At 35.1% G+C, this 19,753-nt stretch overlaps 1 protein-coding gene across 10 annotated transcripts in view; it reads left to right on the top strand.

The window, feature by feature from the left end:
* Positions 1 to 19,753, top strand: part of MPDZ (multiple PDZ domain crumbs cell polarity complex component) — a 130,991-nt gene that overhangs the window by 7,238 nt on the left and 104,000 nt on the right. For all 10 annotated transcript variants that reach the window (XM_077770833.1, XM_077770830.1, XM_077770825.1 and 7 more), the window contains exons 3-7: positions 13,631 to 13,840; positions 14,239 to 14,378; positions 15,021 to 15,234; positions 15,958 to 16,086; positions 18,096 to 18,305. In XM_077770833.1, the coding sequence (XP_077626959.1) occupies positions 13,631 to 13,840; positions 14,239 to 14,378; positions 15,021 to 15,234; positions 15,958 to 16,086; positions 18,096 to 18,305 (903 nt within the window). The remainder of the gene's footprint in view (positions 1 to 13,630; positions 13,841 to 14,238; positions 14,379 to 15,020; positions 15,235 to 15,957; positions 16,087 to 18,095; positions 18,306 to 19,753) is intronic.

Raw genomic sequence — 19,753 nt, 5'->3', positions numbered from 1 at the left:
GGAAAGGGAGGAAACTTTGGAGCCAGATTATGAAGGGATTTTTAAGGTGGGCTGCTTTTGCTTTTCTGGGGAGGGTTGTATATGTTTATCATCTTTTCTCTTTTGCACTCAGCATTCTCTATCATACCCCATTGCATCAAGTTGAAAATTGTATCACGTTCTAACACTTCTATTACATACAATATTTAACAATCATATATTTTGTTTATCCACATTTTAAAAATTATAGTAAAAATGCATAACAGAATTAAGGGTAAATTTAAGGTAAACGTTTTCCTGACATTTTGATAAATAAGACCTTTAGTTATAATTGTAGAATACATAAACTCTTGTTCCAAGAAATGCTTCTTTTATCTAAGAATGCAGTACATTAAGAGCATGCACTAAGAATACAGTGTCCACCCTCATTTAGTGATGGCCCTTCTGCTAAAATGTACTGCAGTCTGTGAATTTTTTTTTTCTGATGCTCTGTCTTAAAAGAGGGATAACTTGTAGAGAACCTGGAGAAATGAGTCGTCCGTGTATATTTCATAGGGTCCCTTTCAAATATCTGATGTAAGCAGGGGGCGTTGGCTAAGACATGACTATCCAGGGGCATGCCCGAAGAGTTAACTACTCTGTGGGTACTCATTTATAAGGCTGATAAATCAGGTCCATGGCCAACCTGTTACGTATGTTGCTTTTAAGCAGTGGCATCAGTAGTACTGGTGATTTCTTACAATTAATTTTTTTAGATCGATGGAAAGAGGAGAATTTTGATAACTGAGTATTTTGATGCTCTTTTCGGATTTGGTAATCAGAAAGATACAGTTTTGTATGATTCATGGAAAAGAGCAGAAATGCCTGTGTTTCTTCAGCTTTATTACTTATATAAATGGTAAAAGCATTACTTCTCTATGTACGGTTTCTAATTTGAGACTGAAAGTGAGATGATTCGTCTGCAGGCTTGCTATCAGTAAAGGGGGAATAACTGTTGTCTCCCAAGAATGCCTGGGTTAAATTATGACTTGGTGGCCGGGGGAAGTACAGAAAGAAAGAAAATATGCCTTGACCCCATTAACAGGAATTATCAAAAGATGGAATGGAATTCTTCCAAGTTGGTGTTGCTTGTGAAAATGAAAAAAAAAATATTTTTCTTACCCCTGAAACTATTTTACTTTTATGATCGAGCATTGATTGCAGCTTCCTAACAGGAAAGTATCTGTTTCTTGAGACTTTACCATACATTATCTAGGGGAAGTGAAAAGAGAAGGAGTGATTCTTATGTTTTTACATTTACCATAGAGTTTATTTACTGTAGGAATTTCAAATACTTTATTTTTGGTACAATAACAGCTTTTAAATGTTTGTTCCTTTAACCAAAAGTTTGTAAATATAGAGCCTTTGAGGGACTAAAATTCTTGTTTTATCCTGGGCAAGAAGGCACTGTTCAAGCTTTTTATACAGTGCTGGATTAAAATGCAACACCATCTTGCTATTGGGTATGCATGTGTGTCTAAAACAGCAAATGGTGCTAATTGTATGGTGTTTTTGTGACAAAGTTAAATGGTCTTTGGAGAAGAGGGAAAAATGTGAAATTTACTGGGTATAACCTAAATGAGGTTTTTAACCCAAGTATTTACGAACAATAGAGGTTGATCTATCTACATCTGAAGCTAGAGCCAAAACAACCACCAAAACAACCACCACCGCCTTTAGGAAGCTCTCCAGTGCTGTGGACATTGTCTCCTTTAAGGAGTCCTTCAGCTCTGTGAAGTGTGTATTATCCCCAATGTGTCCACAAGGAAATTGGGGCTGAGACAGGTGGTGTAATTTAGTGTGGACCACACAATGAGGCATTGGTAGATTTAGAGGAAGAAAGTAAGCCTCTCTAACCCTGAAGCCAGAGTGTTTGTGTTTTTTGTTTGTTTGTTTTTTTACTTTTAATTTACATTGTTTCTATTAGCATTACTAAAGAGTAATCTACTTAATGTTTAATAAATTCACCTTCATGAAGATTGACTATTTCCATTAATTCTCCCCCAGATTTTAATCAGAGGACCTTTTAGATATAAACCAGAATTTTCATTTAAAATCAAGCTAGATTTTAAAGTAGATAGTAGTAGAATGGAGAGGTCATGTGACAAAGTGACATCAGTCTTCATGTGCGCATTTCCATATATTTATACTTGTCTGTAAGGTTTTGTTTTATTTTTCTCTAAGCAGACTGTGAGCTGTGAATCAGTTTTATTTGTCTTCTAGAAATGTGGGACTGATAGAAAAAACACTACAAATATTCTAACATGTTGTTCGCCTGAGTTTTCAATTTCTAAATTTCTATTTGTCCTAGCATTTAAAATATATTAATTTACTTAATTTTGATAGGTTCGCCCCTTTAATGTAGAAAGTTTTAGCATACTTTGATAAGAATATTACTTTTGGTCAAGCTACATTCTTTAAATTTTTTCCCTTGGAAGTTTTGCTAAGAAAGCACAGAAGTGTTGAGATTTAAATAAAGAAAAGACATTCTGCAAATACACATCAACACACATGCCTAGACTATGGTGTATATGCTACATTCCACTTGCCATTTGTTCTTACCAAGCATAAAAAGGAGTTTTAGAATTAAGTGCATTTCAGATTTGTTTGGAGATCATTTACTGCTTTTGGAATAAAACCATATCGTGTTCATCTTTGACTGCTTTGTGTCTAGTACATTTTACTCAAGGTCAATAAATGATTGCGTGATTAAGGTATATGTAAATATTCATGAAAATCCAGAATTGTTGTATATCAGTAATGATCTCTCCTTGCCAGAGAACTAATCTTTAATATAAATAAGTCAACCAACTAACTGAAGTTACTTTGAAGAACTTGTATTTTTCTTACTAGCCATATTGGAAAGATGCACCACTTTTCACCATCATCATCATAGTGATTAACAGCTATGAAATTCTTACTATGCATCAGGAACTATTCCAAATATCCGTTTTGTCATTACAACAATACTATGAAGTGGTAGATAGAAGGAGGTAGACATAGTAGATAATGTCACCTTTCTTCTTTAAGGGATAGGGAAATAGAGGCATGGGGAGATTGAATGGTGAAGCTGGTGTTTTTGTTTTGTTTTGTTTTTTAAATATTTATTTTTGAGAGAGAGAGAGGCAGAAAGAGAGACAGAGAATCCAAGGAGCCTCCATGCTGTAAGCATGGAGCCCGACACAGAGTTGGCACTGATAAACCATGAGATCATGAACTGAGCCGAAACCAAGGTAACTGCTGAGCCAACCAGGTGCTCCGAACCTAACTTTTCTTTAAATGGTAAACTTAAAATTTAAAATTTCTTTTACAACAATAATGAAAAAAACTTTAAAACTGTTTTAAACTGTTGACTATTTTAAGCTCAGTTTATATTGCAATCTTAACTCAAGTATTTATATATATTTTAGGAAATGGGGGGATTTAAATCTTTTCACCTATAAGTATTTCTAAAGATTTTTGTGAAATTTAGTCTTTAAAAAATTAGTTTATAAATCCACATGGAGCACTGCACTATGGTGCCTGAACCTGACGCCATTTTAGTGCAGTATGCTTTGTGTATTGAGTCTACTTAGTATCTTTTATGGAGTAATTTTAAAAATAAATAAAATTTTTATAGATGCACCTCTGAGTGAAGACTAAAACATTATAAAATAGCATAACTTGCTTGCCATGTGGCCATTCATTTAACTTAACAGCATCACCTAAGATGTATAAAGGTACAAAGTATACGGTTTTATTACTTGATTTTGCCATTTAATAGCCTATAACAATACACATTAGGTAGATTTTTGATCATTTATATATGCCTTTCTAAATATCAAAAGGGAGAAGACAAGAAGAGCCTTAGGTACTTTGTAATTCATTTTATTTCTTTCCCTTTCATTTTGGGTTTCCTGGTTGATCACGTATCCTTTCTATACAGCACATGGGAATTTTAAGACAAATGTGACGCTGAAACTTTGTACTTGTAGCCACATAGAGGCAGATGCAGAAAATTTACGTTTTGATTACTCAGAATGCCTGCCTAAATGTTATTGAGTTAAAGGAATTATTTTCTAATGCAATAAGCTTACTATTTAAAATCTGTCAGCCAATGATTGTCAATGGCTACATTGAGAATATCTATAAATTCTCATCCACTGTTTTGCTATTCAAGAATTCATAGCTATGAAAAAGTTATTCTATCTCAGTAGGTGGGTGGACTATGCCTGGTTGAATAATTTTATAGGATATCTATCATATTAGTGATTATGTAGAGCATTTTATCTCTTTAATTTCTGATCACCTAGAGCTGAATGTTGTGGACATTTGAGATGCTCAGTCAGTATTTGAATGAAGCGAAGTTTTCATAGAAAACATGAATTTTTGCTGATTCCATCAGAAAATACTACCCCCCCACCCCTACACACACATTATAATTTGCTGCTTCATTTTGTATCTTGTTTAGTTCAGGAGCTATGAAGTACTTTATGTCCAAAATAGTCTCGTCACATTAAGCTAATCCCCTTTGAACATGCAACTCAATTTCTTTAATTAGCTTAAAAATAAGATCATTAAATCAGAGTGCCACCATCAATTACTGTGCAAGGGTTTGCCTGTTCAATAATGCATCAGAGTTGTGCTGTAATCAGTATTTCACTGAAAGATTTATCGAAAAGGAGGCCTCCCTTGGTTCCAAACTTGAAATGCAGTTCTATTATGTATAAATTCTTTTCTCTGATTGCTACCATTTTAGGTGCTGTATTTCACTGAATACTCTTGGTATCCTGTCTGTCTTTGCATTGCATGTTTGGGATCAGTTCCAGAGAGTGTTTTACAGCATTTTTGTAAGCTCACAAGAAAATAGGCACTTTTCTTCCTCTGCAAGAAGAAAAGACAAGGCGTAGATTAAAAAAAAAATTCTGCATTTCTATGAGGTGCACCTGTTATGGCAAATTCCCCAGAGAGTGCCTTATTTCTTATTTCTCATTACATTAAGGAGTAACAAACACAAAAATTGGGAAATTAAACTAGCAATATTTGTTTATAAATTTGTTTAAAGTCTACCAAAACTAGGGCTGCAAAAGCAGTGGTCATTTTCTGTTTAATTCAAAATAGTATATATATTTTAGCTTTTAAGTGATAGAAATATCCATCAAATTATATAAGTAAGCATTTGGGTCACCTTATTCTCATTGCTATTCTGTGCCTTCAGAATAAGTCAATATAACAGGACCATAAACAGGTTTTGATAATCTATATAAAAATGCTTTAGGAAATTCAGTTTGGTCCTCAGCAATCATTTTTCTAAGACAGTTATAACAAGTACTTCTGGCGGGATTGATGTTAGCCATTAAAAAAGAGCTAATGATATTAACTTCGTTTTCAGTTAACAACCCAGAATAGATGGAACATAAGAAATCAGTATTTCAGTATTTTGTAGCAGATTTAGTTAAGTGAATCTACATATTTGAAAATATCTGTTTTGTTAAATTTAAGAACATAGATCATTTTTTTTTATGATCAAAATATTTAAGACTTTGGTCTTTTCAGTTGTTTTTGGATTGACATTCATTTTACAGAATAGGTATTATTAATTAAAAAAACTTAAAATTTTGAAATCTCATGCATGTCATTCTTGGATCAGGATAGGTCAGAATACTATTTCAGTATTAGATAGCATAATGATTATTTTTTCTTCTTGTAATTTGCTGTGCAATTAAATGAATACAAGTTGCAAAAGTTTATAATCTTTGAGGAAGAAACATCTACAGGTGCTACAGAGGTTAAAATGCACTTGCTGAGCATCTTGAGCACTTGTTGAAGGATTTCTTCTGTAGATGGGAATTAGCCAGTTGAATCTGTATCAAGACTGCAGAGGGTCATCTGTCACAGTAATGGTCTGGACTTCATCTTCAGATACCTAGTTTCTGTCTTCTCGTTCATTTAAAGTGAGTGCCTGGTAATTGAACTTTAAATTCTGAGTTCTGTCAGAAGATTTGGCTTGATAATATGGAGGCTGTTCAAACCACCTTCTTTGTTTTCGAGAAGTGCGTGGGGTGTGTGTGTGTGTGTGTGTGTGTGTGTGTGTGTGTGTGTGAGTGATCAGTCATTGGAGTGCCCCGAGTTTTTAGCACTTAACTACCTTGCAAACTTAAAAAAAATTAGAATAACCATAAAGGACAAAACTATATAGCTGGTGTACTTTTTATAAATGGAATGTACACATAAAACTCTCCACCTAAATCAAGGTATGGAAAGCTACTAACACTGCATCATACTCTGTATCCCCTCAGTCAGTCCTCAGCCTCTACCCCGAAAGAATCACTGTATTTTTCCAGGCTGTGTGAGATAAAATTGACATATACAAAGTGATATTTGATATATACATATACTGTGAAATGATAACCACAGTGAGGCTAGTTAACACATCTGTCCCCTCAGTAATAACCATTTTGTGTGTATGATGAAGACATTTAAGATCTACTCAGTCACTTGCAAATATACCTTAGAATATAGTTAACTAGTGATCACACTGTACATTAGATCCCCAGAACTTAACTTACAAGTGGAAGTTTATACCCTTTGATCAACATCTCCCCATTTTCCCCAGCCCCTGGCAACTACCAGTCTCCTCTCTGATTATATGAGTTCGGCTCATTTAGATTTCTCATAGAAGTCAGATCATATACTATTTTGACTTTTGTCCCATAATAAGTATTTGAATATTACATAAATACAATCTGAGTATACATGCTTTATTCCTGGCTTTTTCTTCACTTTGTGTCTGTGATATTCCTTCATGTTATTATATGCTATTTATACTTAATTTTATTATTCTTTTAGTGGTTACCATAAAGAGTATAGTAAGCATCCTTGGCTTATTAGAGTACCTTTAAAAAAAAAAAAAGAAAACTTAAATAATTATAGATTCACAGGCAGTTTTCAATACAATATAGAGAGGTCCTATATGTACTTCACCCTGTTACCTCCTGTGATGATATCTTGGTAATTACAGTAAAATATCAAAAGCAGGGAAACTGATAATGGTACAGTGTGTGTTAATTTCTTCAGTCCGTGGCATTCTCTTGCATACATTTGTGGAGCCATGATCACAATCTAGGTACTATTTCATCACCACAATGATCTCTCTGTGCTACTCCTTAACAGTTATACTCTGTTCCCTCCCTGCCACCACCCCTATCCCCTGGCAACTTTTTCCACCTTTATAATTTAACCATTTCAAGAATTTTATGAAAATATCATCATAATGTATGTGACCTTTTGAGATTGTCTTACTTTTTCATTAGTCATGATGCTCTTATGATCTACCAAATTGTTGTGTATATGATTTTATTCTTTTTTATTGTTTAATATTATTATCTGGTAAGGGTACATCTCTTGAGAGACATTTTGTTTGTTTCCAGTTTTTTACTCTTGGTAGATAAAGCTTCTGTGAGCATTGCATACATGTTTTTGTGTTAACATAAGTATTAATTTCTGTATAATAAATGCCTAAGGATGTAACTGCCATGTTGTATGGTAAATGCATGTTTAATTTTTTTTCAGAAACTGCCTAACTCTTTGTCAGAGGGCTGTAGCAGTTCACATTCCTGCCAACAATGTGGGAGAAAGCCATTTTCTCCACATTCTTACCAGCACTTGGTGTTACCACTGTTATTTATTTAGTCATTCTGATAGGTATAGTGATATTCTTCGTGCTTATAATTTGCATTTCCCTAATGGATAATGATACTGAATATCTTTTATGTTCCTATTTGTCTTCCACATACCTTTTTGGTGAAATGTCCTTGTTCATTTTCTCATTGGGTCATTTTTAATATTGAGATTTGAGTTTTCCTTTTTTAAGCCAGACATGAGTCTTTCGTCACATATATTACCCTGAGGTTACTTTGATTTTATTTTAATTGGAACTTTTGGTACTTCCTGGAAAATGAAAGGATCTTAGTACGGTTCAACCTCATATATCCTACTTGTGTCTTTTATGTAATTGGCATGTACTTTCATTCTATCTGCATTTAAAACTCAACGAATTTTACTTGTATTAAGAAATTACCATTGATTTACTCATATTTTTATTTTTATTAATTTATTTTTTAAATTATATTTATTTATTTTGAGAGAGAGGGTTCATGTGCATAAGCTGGGGAGGGGCAGAGAGACAGAGAATCCTAAGCATGAACCATGAGATCATGATCTTTGCTGACATCCAGAATTGGATGCCTAACTGACTGAGCCACCCAGGTACTCCCATTTTTAATTTTATTTTAGAAAGAGAGAGAGAGAGAGAGAGAGTGTGTGTGTGTGTGTGTGTGTGTGTGTGTGTGTGTAAACAGGGGAGAAGGGTAGAGGGAGAGAGAAAGAATACCAAGCAGGCTCTACACAGCACAAGCCCAATATGGGGCCTGATCCCATTGCCCTGGGATCATGACCATAGCCAAAATCAAAACTCAGTCATTCAACTGGACTGAGCCACCCAGACACCCCTACTCACATTTTAAAAACTTGTTTCTTTATGTTCTTCAATCTTTTCTACAAATGTAGGGAAATTCCATGAGGGATCATTTTTAATTCTAAGAATTTACTTGTGTATTTCTTTTGTACAGTTCTGAAGCAACACTGTGTGTGAGTTTGTGTGTAGGGAAGGTGTTCTGAAAATGCTAAGGTGACTTTTGTTGTTGTTTTCATTTTTTATTCTATTGTCTTCTGTTTTTCATTGATTAACCTGAAAAGTCAGCTGTCAGTTTTACTCTTCTCTGAAGTTAAGGTGCTTTTTTTGGTCTGGTGACTTTTAACATCTTCCCTGTCTTGGCTTTCAGCAGTTTCACTATGACATGCTGAGGTGGTCCTCCTCTGGGGTGGACACAGTAATCCTTGCCATCTGGTATTCATGCTTTTGTGTGATCTCTTCTCTTTGCGTGTGGGGTGGGTTTTATTGATGTACTTCTTTTTTCTTTTTTTAATTTTTTTTTTTAATGTTTTATTTATTTCTAGGAGAGAGAGAGAGACAGCATGAGCAGGGGAGGGTCAGAGAGAGAGGGAGTCACAGACTGAAACAGGCTCCAGGCTCCGAGCTGGCAGTCAGCACAGAGCCCGATGCGGGGCTCGAACCCACGAACCGCGAGATCGTGACCTAAGCGAAAGTCGGACGCTTAACCGACTAAGCCACCCAGGCGCCCCTTATTGATGTACTTCTGATGAATAGAATACGGCAGAAGTGGTTGTTTCTTTTTGACACCTTCAGAGTTGTTGTTGTTGTTTTTACAGCTCTTTATATACATTTTCTAATTGATCTCAGTGGAAGAGTTACTCTGATATAGCTACTCCCACAGGGTGAGCTTAATTATATATACAACTAAAGAGAATATTTTGTTTTCCTGGAATGCTATTGTAGAAGCAGCCGCTCTCTTAGCAATACCTCCAAATAAGTCACTTACTTTTGAGGAGTCCTGGAAGGCATTGTGACTGAGGCTCAGAGCACAGGATATTTATTCCTTCAGACATTTGCTGTATGTGCTTCTGCAGCTGTCACTGGGTAAATGTACGTTTAGCAGAGTCCTTCTTTGTAGAGCTGCTTTGCCAGTCATAATTGTTTTTATAATTACATGACTTTATTACATAACATAAAAAGTTATTGCAGAGAGGGGCGCCTGGGTGGCTTAGTCAGTTAAGCGTCCGACTTTCGCTTAGGTCATGATCTCGCGGTTCGTGGGTTCGAGCCCCGCGTCGGGCTCTGTGCTGACTGCCAGCTCAGAGCCTGGAGCCTGTTTCAGAGTCTGTGACTTCCTCTCTCTCTGACCCTTCCCTGCTCACACTGTCTCTCTCTCTCTCTCCTGGAAATAAATAAAACATTAAAAAAAATTAAAAAGAAAAGTTATTGCAGAGACATTTTCGATGACTTAAATTCTCTTGGAAGACTATATATATAAGTGAGTTGAGAAAACAATTGTTGGTAAATTTGTTTTATGTGATCAAACTTACATTCTGAAGAAAGATCTTCTAAAAATTGAGGTTTCTTTAATGAAATTGTGTCTCAAGTGTCCAGATTCTCCCACTACCTTAAAGAGACTGAAATTAAAAGTAATGCCAAATTATATGAATGCAGTACATGCAGAAAAGGAGGTGGGGACCTTCATCAAGGTATTTGTGAATGAAATCATACATGCTTTAATTAAAGTACTTTCCAGGTCATGTATTTGTCCTTTGTTATGATTTCTGCTCTGATGCTTTGAGGGAACTGAACCAATTCCTGTTCTGACTACATTTTATAAGAAGACTTAACCTGTACTCCTAAATACTGAAGGGTGTTTCATCCTGCGTTTTTACAAAGAATTTGACAACTTTTTAATTGAATTATTTATATAACCTTCATTTTAAGTTATATTTTAGGTATTAGTACTAATTAAAATCCATAAATTAGGCTAATACATTTATTTACTAAGAACATAAAAGGCCCTTTTAGATTGAAATACTCAGCCAGAACTTAAACAGAGAACAGATAATTATTTGGTGACTCTTGCTCGTTTACTAGCAACTTACATAAATTATACAGATTGTTTATCTGTATATAAAAATCACCAGATAGTTGTGTTTTCTTCTGTTTATTTTACATTTATAAACCAAGATGGGAGTCAAGCTTTTTTATTAAACATTTATGCTGTGTCTGCTATGAACAGGTCTGTCAAGGCAAGTAAGATCCATTCCTGTTTTTCAAGATTATATATAGTTCAGAGAGCCATTTTTTTAAACAGTTACAGCAGAGTTGAAAGGTGCCTGTGCTTTTTCCAATGAATATAAATCTGCACATTTAAAAACAACTCTTTTATATAATGATATAATTAGATTACAGCTTTTAATTATGTGAGCTCTTTAACCTTTGCTCTTACATTTACATAGACCTCAAGGGCCAAGAGGAGTTCGGAACAGATACTGACATTGGTTAACCCTTCAGCAACTTTGGAGAAAACAGTTGATATTCAGTACTTTATCTAATTCTCATAGTGTTATACTTGTTGTGGTCCTGTAACTTCACTCTTAGAGTGCCTTCACATGGTCTTCCATGATATCAGAGCTTCTGTTTCACCAGTCAACTTCATATAGATAAACCCTCTACTGTTAGAACGTGGCTTGTTCATTCTGGCTTACCATAGCAGAAGTCCAAATATTTTTCTCCTGTGCAAACATACCATAGGTATTAGGTCTTGGTGTGTGGGATCCTCAGCCTGTCACAGATTTCATTATGCCATCTGCTTCAACCTGAGCGGTGTATCTTCTGCTGGCAGACTTCATTGAAGTTGCCATGGCTCAGGATTTAAAAAAAATTTCAAGTTTGGCATAAGGAGCTTGCTTTTGAAAAAATACTAATTGATCATGCCTGCTGTAAATTGCAAAATAACCATTTGAAAGGATTCCTAAAAGCCTCTTCTAAAGACATTGACCTCTTTATTTTTTAACTATGATTGCAGATAGCCAAATAACGATTGGATTAGGGGTAGCTTCGTTAAGTTACTGAGTCTTCTGTTCAATTTTAAGGACAGGTAGCAGACTCTTAGGCATGGATTGGTGATGTGTTGTAAAATATTTTGATAGCTCTGTCAGTGTAAACTCCTTACTGTTGCCTTATTTCCAGAAATGATACCTCAAATGACTGTTTGCTATGTGTATAGTAGAAACATAGGGACACTGTGATGAAAAAAATCTAGGTCACAGTCCGCTCATTAGCTGTGCAACTTTGTGTAATTATGTCATCTGTAAAATGGAAATAATGATAGTGGAAGTTTTTCAGTGAGATGAGATCAGAGTAGGTCCCTAAAAAGATGAACATTTATTCTGCAAATGTATATTAAATGCCAACTCTGTAAGGCACTCTTCTAGAGAATGAGGATATAATAGATAATAAAATACTCAGATTCCTCCACTGAAGAATTCTGCATTCTAATCTGTCCCCACCAGTTGGGATGGAAGCCCCATGACCACAGGGTGCACAGCAAGTGGTAATAAGTGCCATGGAGAGAAGCAGGACAGGGTAAGCTCATGGAACCTAACGGTGGGGTACTCTTGTGGCTAGCACTGTCAGGGAGAGGTTCTCTGGGATGAAGTTGAACACACCTAAATGAGATAAAGAAATAAGCATGTAGATACTTGGGAAAGGATGTATGTAGCTGATAGAGGGAGCAGTTTGGCAGTTTGAGGAACTGTGAAGGGGTCAGTATAGCTGGAGCCCAGTAGGTGAGAGACACAGTGCAAGAGATGAGTTAAGAGGTTAAGAGACTGATCCAAAAGCACCATGGATGTACTCTGTCTGAAAAATAATTGTGGGTAAAAATTTACATTACAGACACACTACAGAATTGGGAATTTTTTTAGCTTTAACTGGTGCTCTTTATAACAGGCATATATAAATAATTATAGAATGTTTTTCCAAAATGGAATTATCTTTTTTTGTCACTGTTGTTACTTATGTGATTGTACCTGGAGTCAGCCAAACTGCAAGGTTTAAAGGCACAGCTCTCTAGGTTTCCCACTTTGTTGAGGACTTGACACCAACAGCAAAGAATTAAGATCTAACTAAGGAGGGAAGAATCCAGAAAAGACCATCGTCATTTCTGAGATGAACTACAAGTCCTGGATCTGCCTCAAACCATCCCCAGGTTCAGTAATTCAGTAGAAGGACCTGCAGAACTTTCTGGAATCTTTTATACTCAAGCTTATGGTCCGTTATAAAAAAGGGGTATGGGTAAAAAACATCAGCCAAAGGAAGACATAGTACAGTCTGAGAGGATTTCCAATACGAAGTTTTCATTTTCCTCACAAAGTGTTTCCTTCCCCAATTGGTATGTGGCCAGTATGCACAGAGTATTGCCAACCCAGGAACCTTGCCTGATTTTGGTGTTTAGAAATTTTATTAGAATATTTTTTTATAGGCATAATGATTGCCTGTGTGTTTAATTTTGTGTCAGTTTGGGCTGATATCTTGTAGCCTTGGAGCCCCCCATGAAGAGCAAAAAGACACTCCTATCATTCTGGAAAGTCCTAGGACTTAGAGGTTACTTCCTAGGAAGTGAAGATAAAAGTCAGACATGCCTTTGGGAAAAACCAAATTCATTACTACATGCATTGTTCTAAATAGAATTCAAGATGGTAGAAGGTAAATAGCACCCTGGAATCCCATCTCTCAGGGACAACTGTTATATTGGTTGGTGTATAATCTTCCAGATGTTTAATACAAATGTAAACATCTTTTTTGAATGTACATTGTATCATACCATACTTTGATAACTAACCTTTTTCACAAGTTTGTATATGAATGTGTACATGTTTGTGGTGTGCGTGTGTGTGTTTTAATGATACCTTAAACTTTAACACTGGAGGTAGTTTTTAAAAAATTTTCCCATCTAATAAAAATACTGCATCCAGCTTCCTTTTACACATCTTTGTGTATTATTCTCATTTTGCTCCTTGAAACTAATTTCTTGAAATAAAGTTGCTGAATGAAAGAGTACACTTTTGAAACTGTATATATATACCTTCATTATCACCCTCTTGGGATGTTTCCTATAAAATAGTTTATGAATGTCAAAATTGTTAATAATCTCCATATTGCTCTTAGGTAAACTTTGCAACTTCTGCAATTTCAAACGTTGAATATGCCCACATTCCACATCTCAGCCCAGCTGTAGTTCCTCCTTTGCAAAATGATTTGTTTTTATCATCCTCAAATAATGGGAACCTGGAAGCATTTACAGGGTCTGGTACTCTGCACATCAATGGGAAACCTGCTTGTGATGAATTTGATCAACTAATAAAAAATATGGCCCAGGTAAGAACATTTCTTCCTGTTAGTTATGATAGAACAGTGTCATTGGGCCCTGGATAGTTGGAAGAATATATATGTTTATATTAACATTATATAGATATAAAATATATATTGTTAAATGTATTTATGAAGGCATAACATTTGAAAAAAATTGAAATGGAAAAGAAGTGGATTATGTGGGAGTTTGGGTGCTTCAGAGATTTTTCTATTTCATTTTTCTTAATTTTTTTATTCTCAAAATAAAAATAAAGTGCCTCATTTTAGGTGATGAGTGATAAAGCTTATCTGAGAAAATTCTTTAAAATTTCCGTTATTTTTTTAAGCAACGTAATGCCATTAATAAAATAACTGAATAGAATGATTGACTTTTAATTTTATTTCTTGCTTTGTTTCCTGAACAGGGTCGCCATGTAGAAGTTTTTGAGCTCCTCAAACCTTCATGTGGGGGCCTTGGTTTTAGTGTTGTGGGGCTCCGGAGTGAAAACCGGGGAGAACTAGGAATATTTGTACAGGAGATTCAAGAGGGCAGCGTGGCTCACAGGTGAGGCTCTCATTGCGTCTTCTCTGTGTTTGATGCCACATTCAAAAAGTGTGGTCGCCCTGGTAGAATTTAGAGAAAAAATAATGAATTAAAACAAAGACAATATAATGTTATGAACCAATTTTTAGAATTCTTTAACACTGCCATGATAAGCAAGTTATTTTAAGGGTATCTTTTAAATACAGTCATAATCACGTTTTAGGAAGAAAAGGAAAATTTGAGCAGAACATTATTCTCATTGTTATTAAAAGGGCTCTTTTGATTAGATTTAAAAGTTACTCTGAAGAAAAGCATACAAATGACCCATGATAGAGCTTGAACTATATTTTATTAGTATAGTCAAAGCAACAACTGAATGTATGTACCTTTGCTTTTATTTGTTAGTATATAGGAACATCTAAGATAAACGTATAGGTTGAGTGAGGAGCCATAAAGAAGGTGGCTTTTAAATGGGAAGGGTTGATTAGAAATGGATCACCTGGAGCCCAAACTTATTTCTGAAATTAGGATTATAAGGAAGAGCTTCAAAAGTGTGGACATTAGAAAACTGGATTAAAAATAACCTGAGAATATATGCCAAAGAAGCTGTCCTTTTCTTGAAATCTGTCAGCTATCTTTTACCCCTTTTTTCCGTCTTCTTAGGGATGGAAGATTGAAAGAAACTGATCAGATCCTTGCTATCAATGGACAGGCACTTGATCAGACAATTACACATCAGCAGGCTATCAGCATCCTGCAGAAAGCCAAAGATAATGTCCAGCTAGTTATTGCCAGAGGCTCACTGCCCCAGCTCATCAGCCCCATAGTGTCCCGTTCTCCATCTGCGGCCAGCACAATTTCCGCTCACTCTAACCCGGTGAGTACATAAGATTTTTAAAAGGGACAGAATATATTTTTCTAGCTCTTTTGGTTGTCTATAGATTTCCACTTCCTGTAGATGCTTTGTAGTTCTTCAGTTTTTCCCATTTTATTCTTTTATCTCTCCCTAGCTTGGAACGTTTATTATTTAATTATGATTAAGTCTAAGTCTTCTAAATCAACTTTAACCTTTCTTTGTGTGATTCTTTTAGCTGACTGACTATTCCTCAAAAAAAAAAAAAATTAGTTCTTCAAATCCGACTCTATCTGTAGATAGATAGAGTCTTGATTTTGCTTTGTAAATTATAGAATTAGACTGTTAGTGTTAGCTGTCAGTAACTTTAAAGGAATCCTGTAATTTGAAATCCTCTGGGTCAAGATTTTACAGAAGATAACCTTATCAGGTGATGATTTCTCCTTGATCTTTTTCTTGTTTTAGAAGTTCTACAAAGGATCTTGCAAATCAGTGCCTTTCTCCAACTAGTTAAATGTGGTCACTATAAAGATATATTGATAATTTCAAGAATGATTATGTCAATAGCAGTTACAATCTGTTGAAAGGAGCTATACTAAATAAACTATACTAAATAAAAGGAACATTGTTAAGGCTTATTATTATGTCTGAACTCTTAATCACAAAATAATCACAAAAATCTCAACTGTAATAGAACTTTTAGTTTTCCCAAATTTTTTCAAACTCATACAGTAGTTTTGTTATTAGGTTCACTGGCAGCATGTGGAGACTATTGAATTGGTGAATGATGGATCTGGACTGGGATTTGGCATTGTCGGAGGAAAAGCAACTGGTGTGATCGTAAAAACCATTCTGCCTGGAGGAGTAGCTGACCAGGTAAGCTCTTCCAACATGTCTTTTTTGCTATTTTATCAAATTATTTGCCTTTATATATATATATTTAAGTTTGTTTATTCTAAGAGAGACAGAGAGAGTAAGTGGGGGAGGGGCAAAGACAGATTGATGGGGATAGAATCCCAAGCAGTCTCCACACTGCCAGCAGTGGAGTCCAGCACGGGACTCGAACTCACAAACTGTAAATCATGACCTGAGCCCAAATCAGAGCCAGGCACTTAAGTAACTGAGCCACCCAGGAACCCCTGTGCATTCATCACTTGTATTTGTGTTAGAAGAAATTTGGGCTTTATAACGTCAAAGAAGCTATGAGTTGGAATCTTTTGTTTTGCTGGCCATTTTCTGAAGTGTTTTCTTACATCTGGGAGAAATATCTTTGGAAAGGGACATTGATCTTAAGTTACAGTGATCTTAAGACTCTTATAGAACCACAAATTAAAGCCCAGGTTATGATTTTAATCCTTGTAGAGTTAGCTACCTTTTATTTTATAATCATAAATCCTATTTAGCTGCTGTTAGCCACAATGTATTCTGGAAAGAAGAATGCTTTACTATTGAGAGAAAAAAAAACAAGATTCAACTTATCCCTTTAGTGATGGGTCACTTGTGTCTTCTTTGTAAATGAAGCACAGCCTATTTTTATCCCTCAGAGTGGTTCATTAAAGCATTGCCATTTATGCTATGTGACATTGCTGGAATATATGTGAGAAAAATTGTTGTAAAGTTATCAGTTATGATTTATATTTTAATTTGAAAAGTTTTAGTGTAAGTAACTTTTGCTGTGATTATAACATTTTGTTTATCAAGTTGTTTATTTTTTCATGTATGTTTGAACTTAAACTAAGAGGTCAGTTCATCAAATATTTCTCATATTCATAAACAAAAGGTTTATTTAATGGCAGCTTTATCAGTAGAGGTATTGACAGTAACGCTATAATATACATATTTTCTTCCTTTTGGCTCTTAGCCAGCATCTACAATATTTAGTGAAATTCCCCTAGTTGACTGGCTTGCAGTAAATTAAGCTTTACCTTCAGTATAGAATTGGACCATCCAATAATCTAGCCACTTGTAGCTACTTGCTACTTCTAAAATTCAAATTTAAATTCATTAAAATTAAATTAAATAACAGATTCAGTTTTTCAGTTGGACTAGCCACATTTCAAGTCCTCTATAACCACATGTCACTAGTAACTGCCATATTGGATGATGCTGAACATTTCTGTCATTGAAGAAAGTTCTAGTGAGTAGTACTTGCTTGGAGGTAATAAGATTGTTTTTTCACTCCCCTTACCCATCTAAATTTTCACCTCACAAGGATTTCATCTGCAAATGAGTTTTTTAGGGATAATTTTAATTGAAAATGCAAGACAGAAAGTTGTAGTATTCAGTGCTTTCTTGTGGTCTGTACTATATCTTTTGAGTAATATGTATTTGCATAGTGACTTGGGCTTCATCTTTGCTTAGTGGCATTTTCTTCGTTTTCTATTTTTCAAAAAGTTTACAAAAGGCTTTATATTTTCTTGCATCTAGTGGGTAGAAATCAAAATGAAAAGCTCTTATCAACTGTTGGTTTAGGGAATATTTGTGAATTTCAGTTGCTTATATCAAATTAAATAACATTAAGATGCTTCAAAAGACAGTTAAAATAACAACCACATGTTTAATGTTCTATGATTGGTAATTCACATGACTGCTGTCTTTACATTATTCTCTTTCCCTCATTTCTCTGATGAGATTAAAATATTAATATCCTGGGGCAACTGAGTGGCACAGTCAGTTAGGCATCTGACTCTTGATCTCACGATTTGTGAGTTCAAGCCCTGCATCAGGCTCTGCGCTGACGGCATAGAGCCTGCTGGGGATTCTGTTTCTTCTTCTCTATGCCCCTCCCCAGCTTGTGCTCTCTCTCTCTCTGTCTCTCAAAATAAATAAACTTAAGGAAATTAAAAAATACATCAATATTCTGATTAACTGATGTCCTTATTCAGCATGGGCGATTATGCAGTGGAGACCACATTCTAAAGATTGGTGACACGGATCTAGCTGGAATGAGCAGTGAGCAGGTAGCACAAGTGCTCAGGCAGTGTGGAAACAGAGTCAAACTGGTGGTCGCAAGAGGTGCCGTAGAAGAACCAGCAGCACCTGCCTCTGTGGGCATCACGCTTGCCTCATCCCCATCGTCTACTCCAGAAATGCGGGTAAGGAGGTAGAAACATTAGGAGGAAAGTTGTAGACAGTAGCATTTAGATGATAGTGATGTTCAGAAACATCTAAATGCTAAAGTCTAAATGATAGTCTAAATGATATTTACATCTTAATGCTAAAGAATGTAAATTCAAGTGTAACTGTGTTTCAGCACTAATATCTTATTAATTAGGAATAATATGTAATAGATGAAAAATAGGTTTCTTTAAAAAATTCTGGATTACTATTTTACATTTTTTTCTCTTAAGCATCACATTTATGATGGCAGTCTTTTGAAAACAAAATGGGAAATGTTTTTAAAGAGTTATTTGCTACTAATAACTAAAATATTTAATTCTATTTTCCTCTTAACTAGAAGGCTCTGTGTTATAGATGGGCTTTGAGTTCTAGTCATTCTCCTTCAACAGCTTTCCTTTTAGCATCTTTTGGGGGGGGAGGAAATGGGGTAGGGAGTATCAACAAAATAATTTTATCCCAAAATCTCTTAAATATTTAAGAAAATAATTACACCCAATTTCTAGATAAGGTTTATAGCAAATGCAAGTCCTACTTTCCTTTCTACTAGATCTAAAAACATCAATGATGTTTTTCTGTTAAAGTTTTTTCTAATTAGTTGCTACAGATTCTTTTTTTAATATCCTAACATCCTCCACAAGCCCTTTAAAACTTTATTAGAACACTTGAAATTTCCATGATTCTGTTGTTTTTAGGATTGAGTTAGTTGCTATTTTTTGCAGAGAAAAAGAAGTAAAGAAAAAAAAGCTTGTGTATGAAAGTATTTAAATCACATTCTTTTGTGGTAAACAAAACATTTTATTCAGCAATATATAAATGAATGCAATACCGAAAACCACTTGATGTAATTGAAAGCTTAGAAAAATATCTATTCTGTGCATATCATCATTTCTGAAGCCTGTGCCCCTTTTAAAACCATTCGATAGTCAAATTGCCACCCTCTAAAATAGCACTCGCATAAGTCTTATTAAAAATAGAAAACACATTTGTTTCAATTGAAGCAGATTTCATCCTGTCATTTTCTTGTAATTATCTAAACTTTAAACTTTTGCTAAGTTTGCACAGATAATTATGTGCAAGGAAAAAAATAAATCAAACTTTACTATAAAATTATATCTCATTTAGATGGACTCTCTGTGAGATGTGAGATATAGTCAGAATTTGCTTAAAGACAATCAAAAAAAATGTTACCAACTCACCACAATATGTGTGGGCATTCGAACCCGTAACCTTCATTGTGTTGTGATCTTTGCAGGGTTCTCTGGGGAATCTGCTGGAACCATCAAGTGCATAATGCCAGTAGCTTGTTGGTGACTTACTGCGCTAGTCCACCAGTGCTCAATGCAGAGAACCATGCCCTTCGGCCCAGTATACAATTAATAACAACTCTACATGTCACAGAAACCTGCTTTCAGCTGTCATTTCA

Source organism: Crocuta crocuta, unplaced genomic scaffold (genome assembly GCF_008692635.1).
Source record: "Crocuta crocuta isolate KB4526 unplaced genomic scaffold, BGI_CrCroc_1.0 scaffold841, whole genome shotgun sequence".
NCBI lineage: Eukaryota > Metazoa > Chordata > Mammalia > Carnivora > Hyaenidae > Crocuta > Crocuta crocuta.
This window is presented reverse-complemented; position numbering and strand designations above follow the sequence as displayed.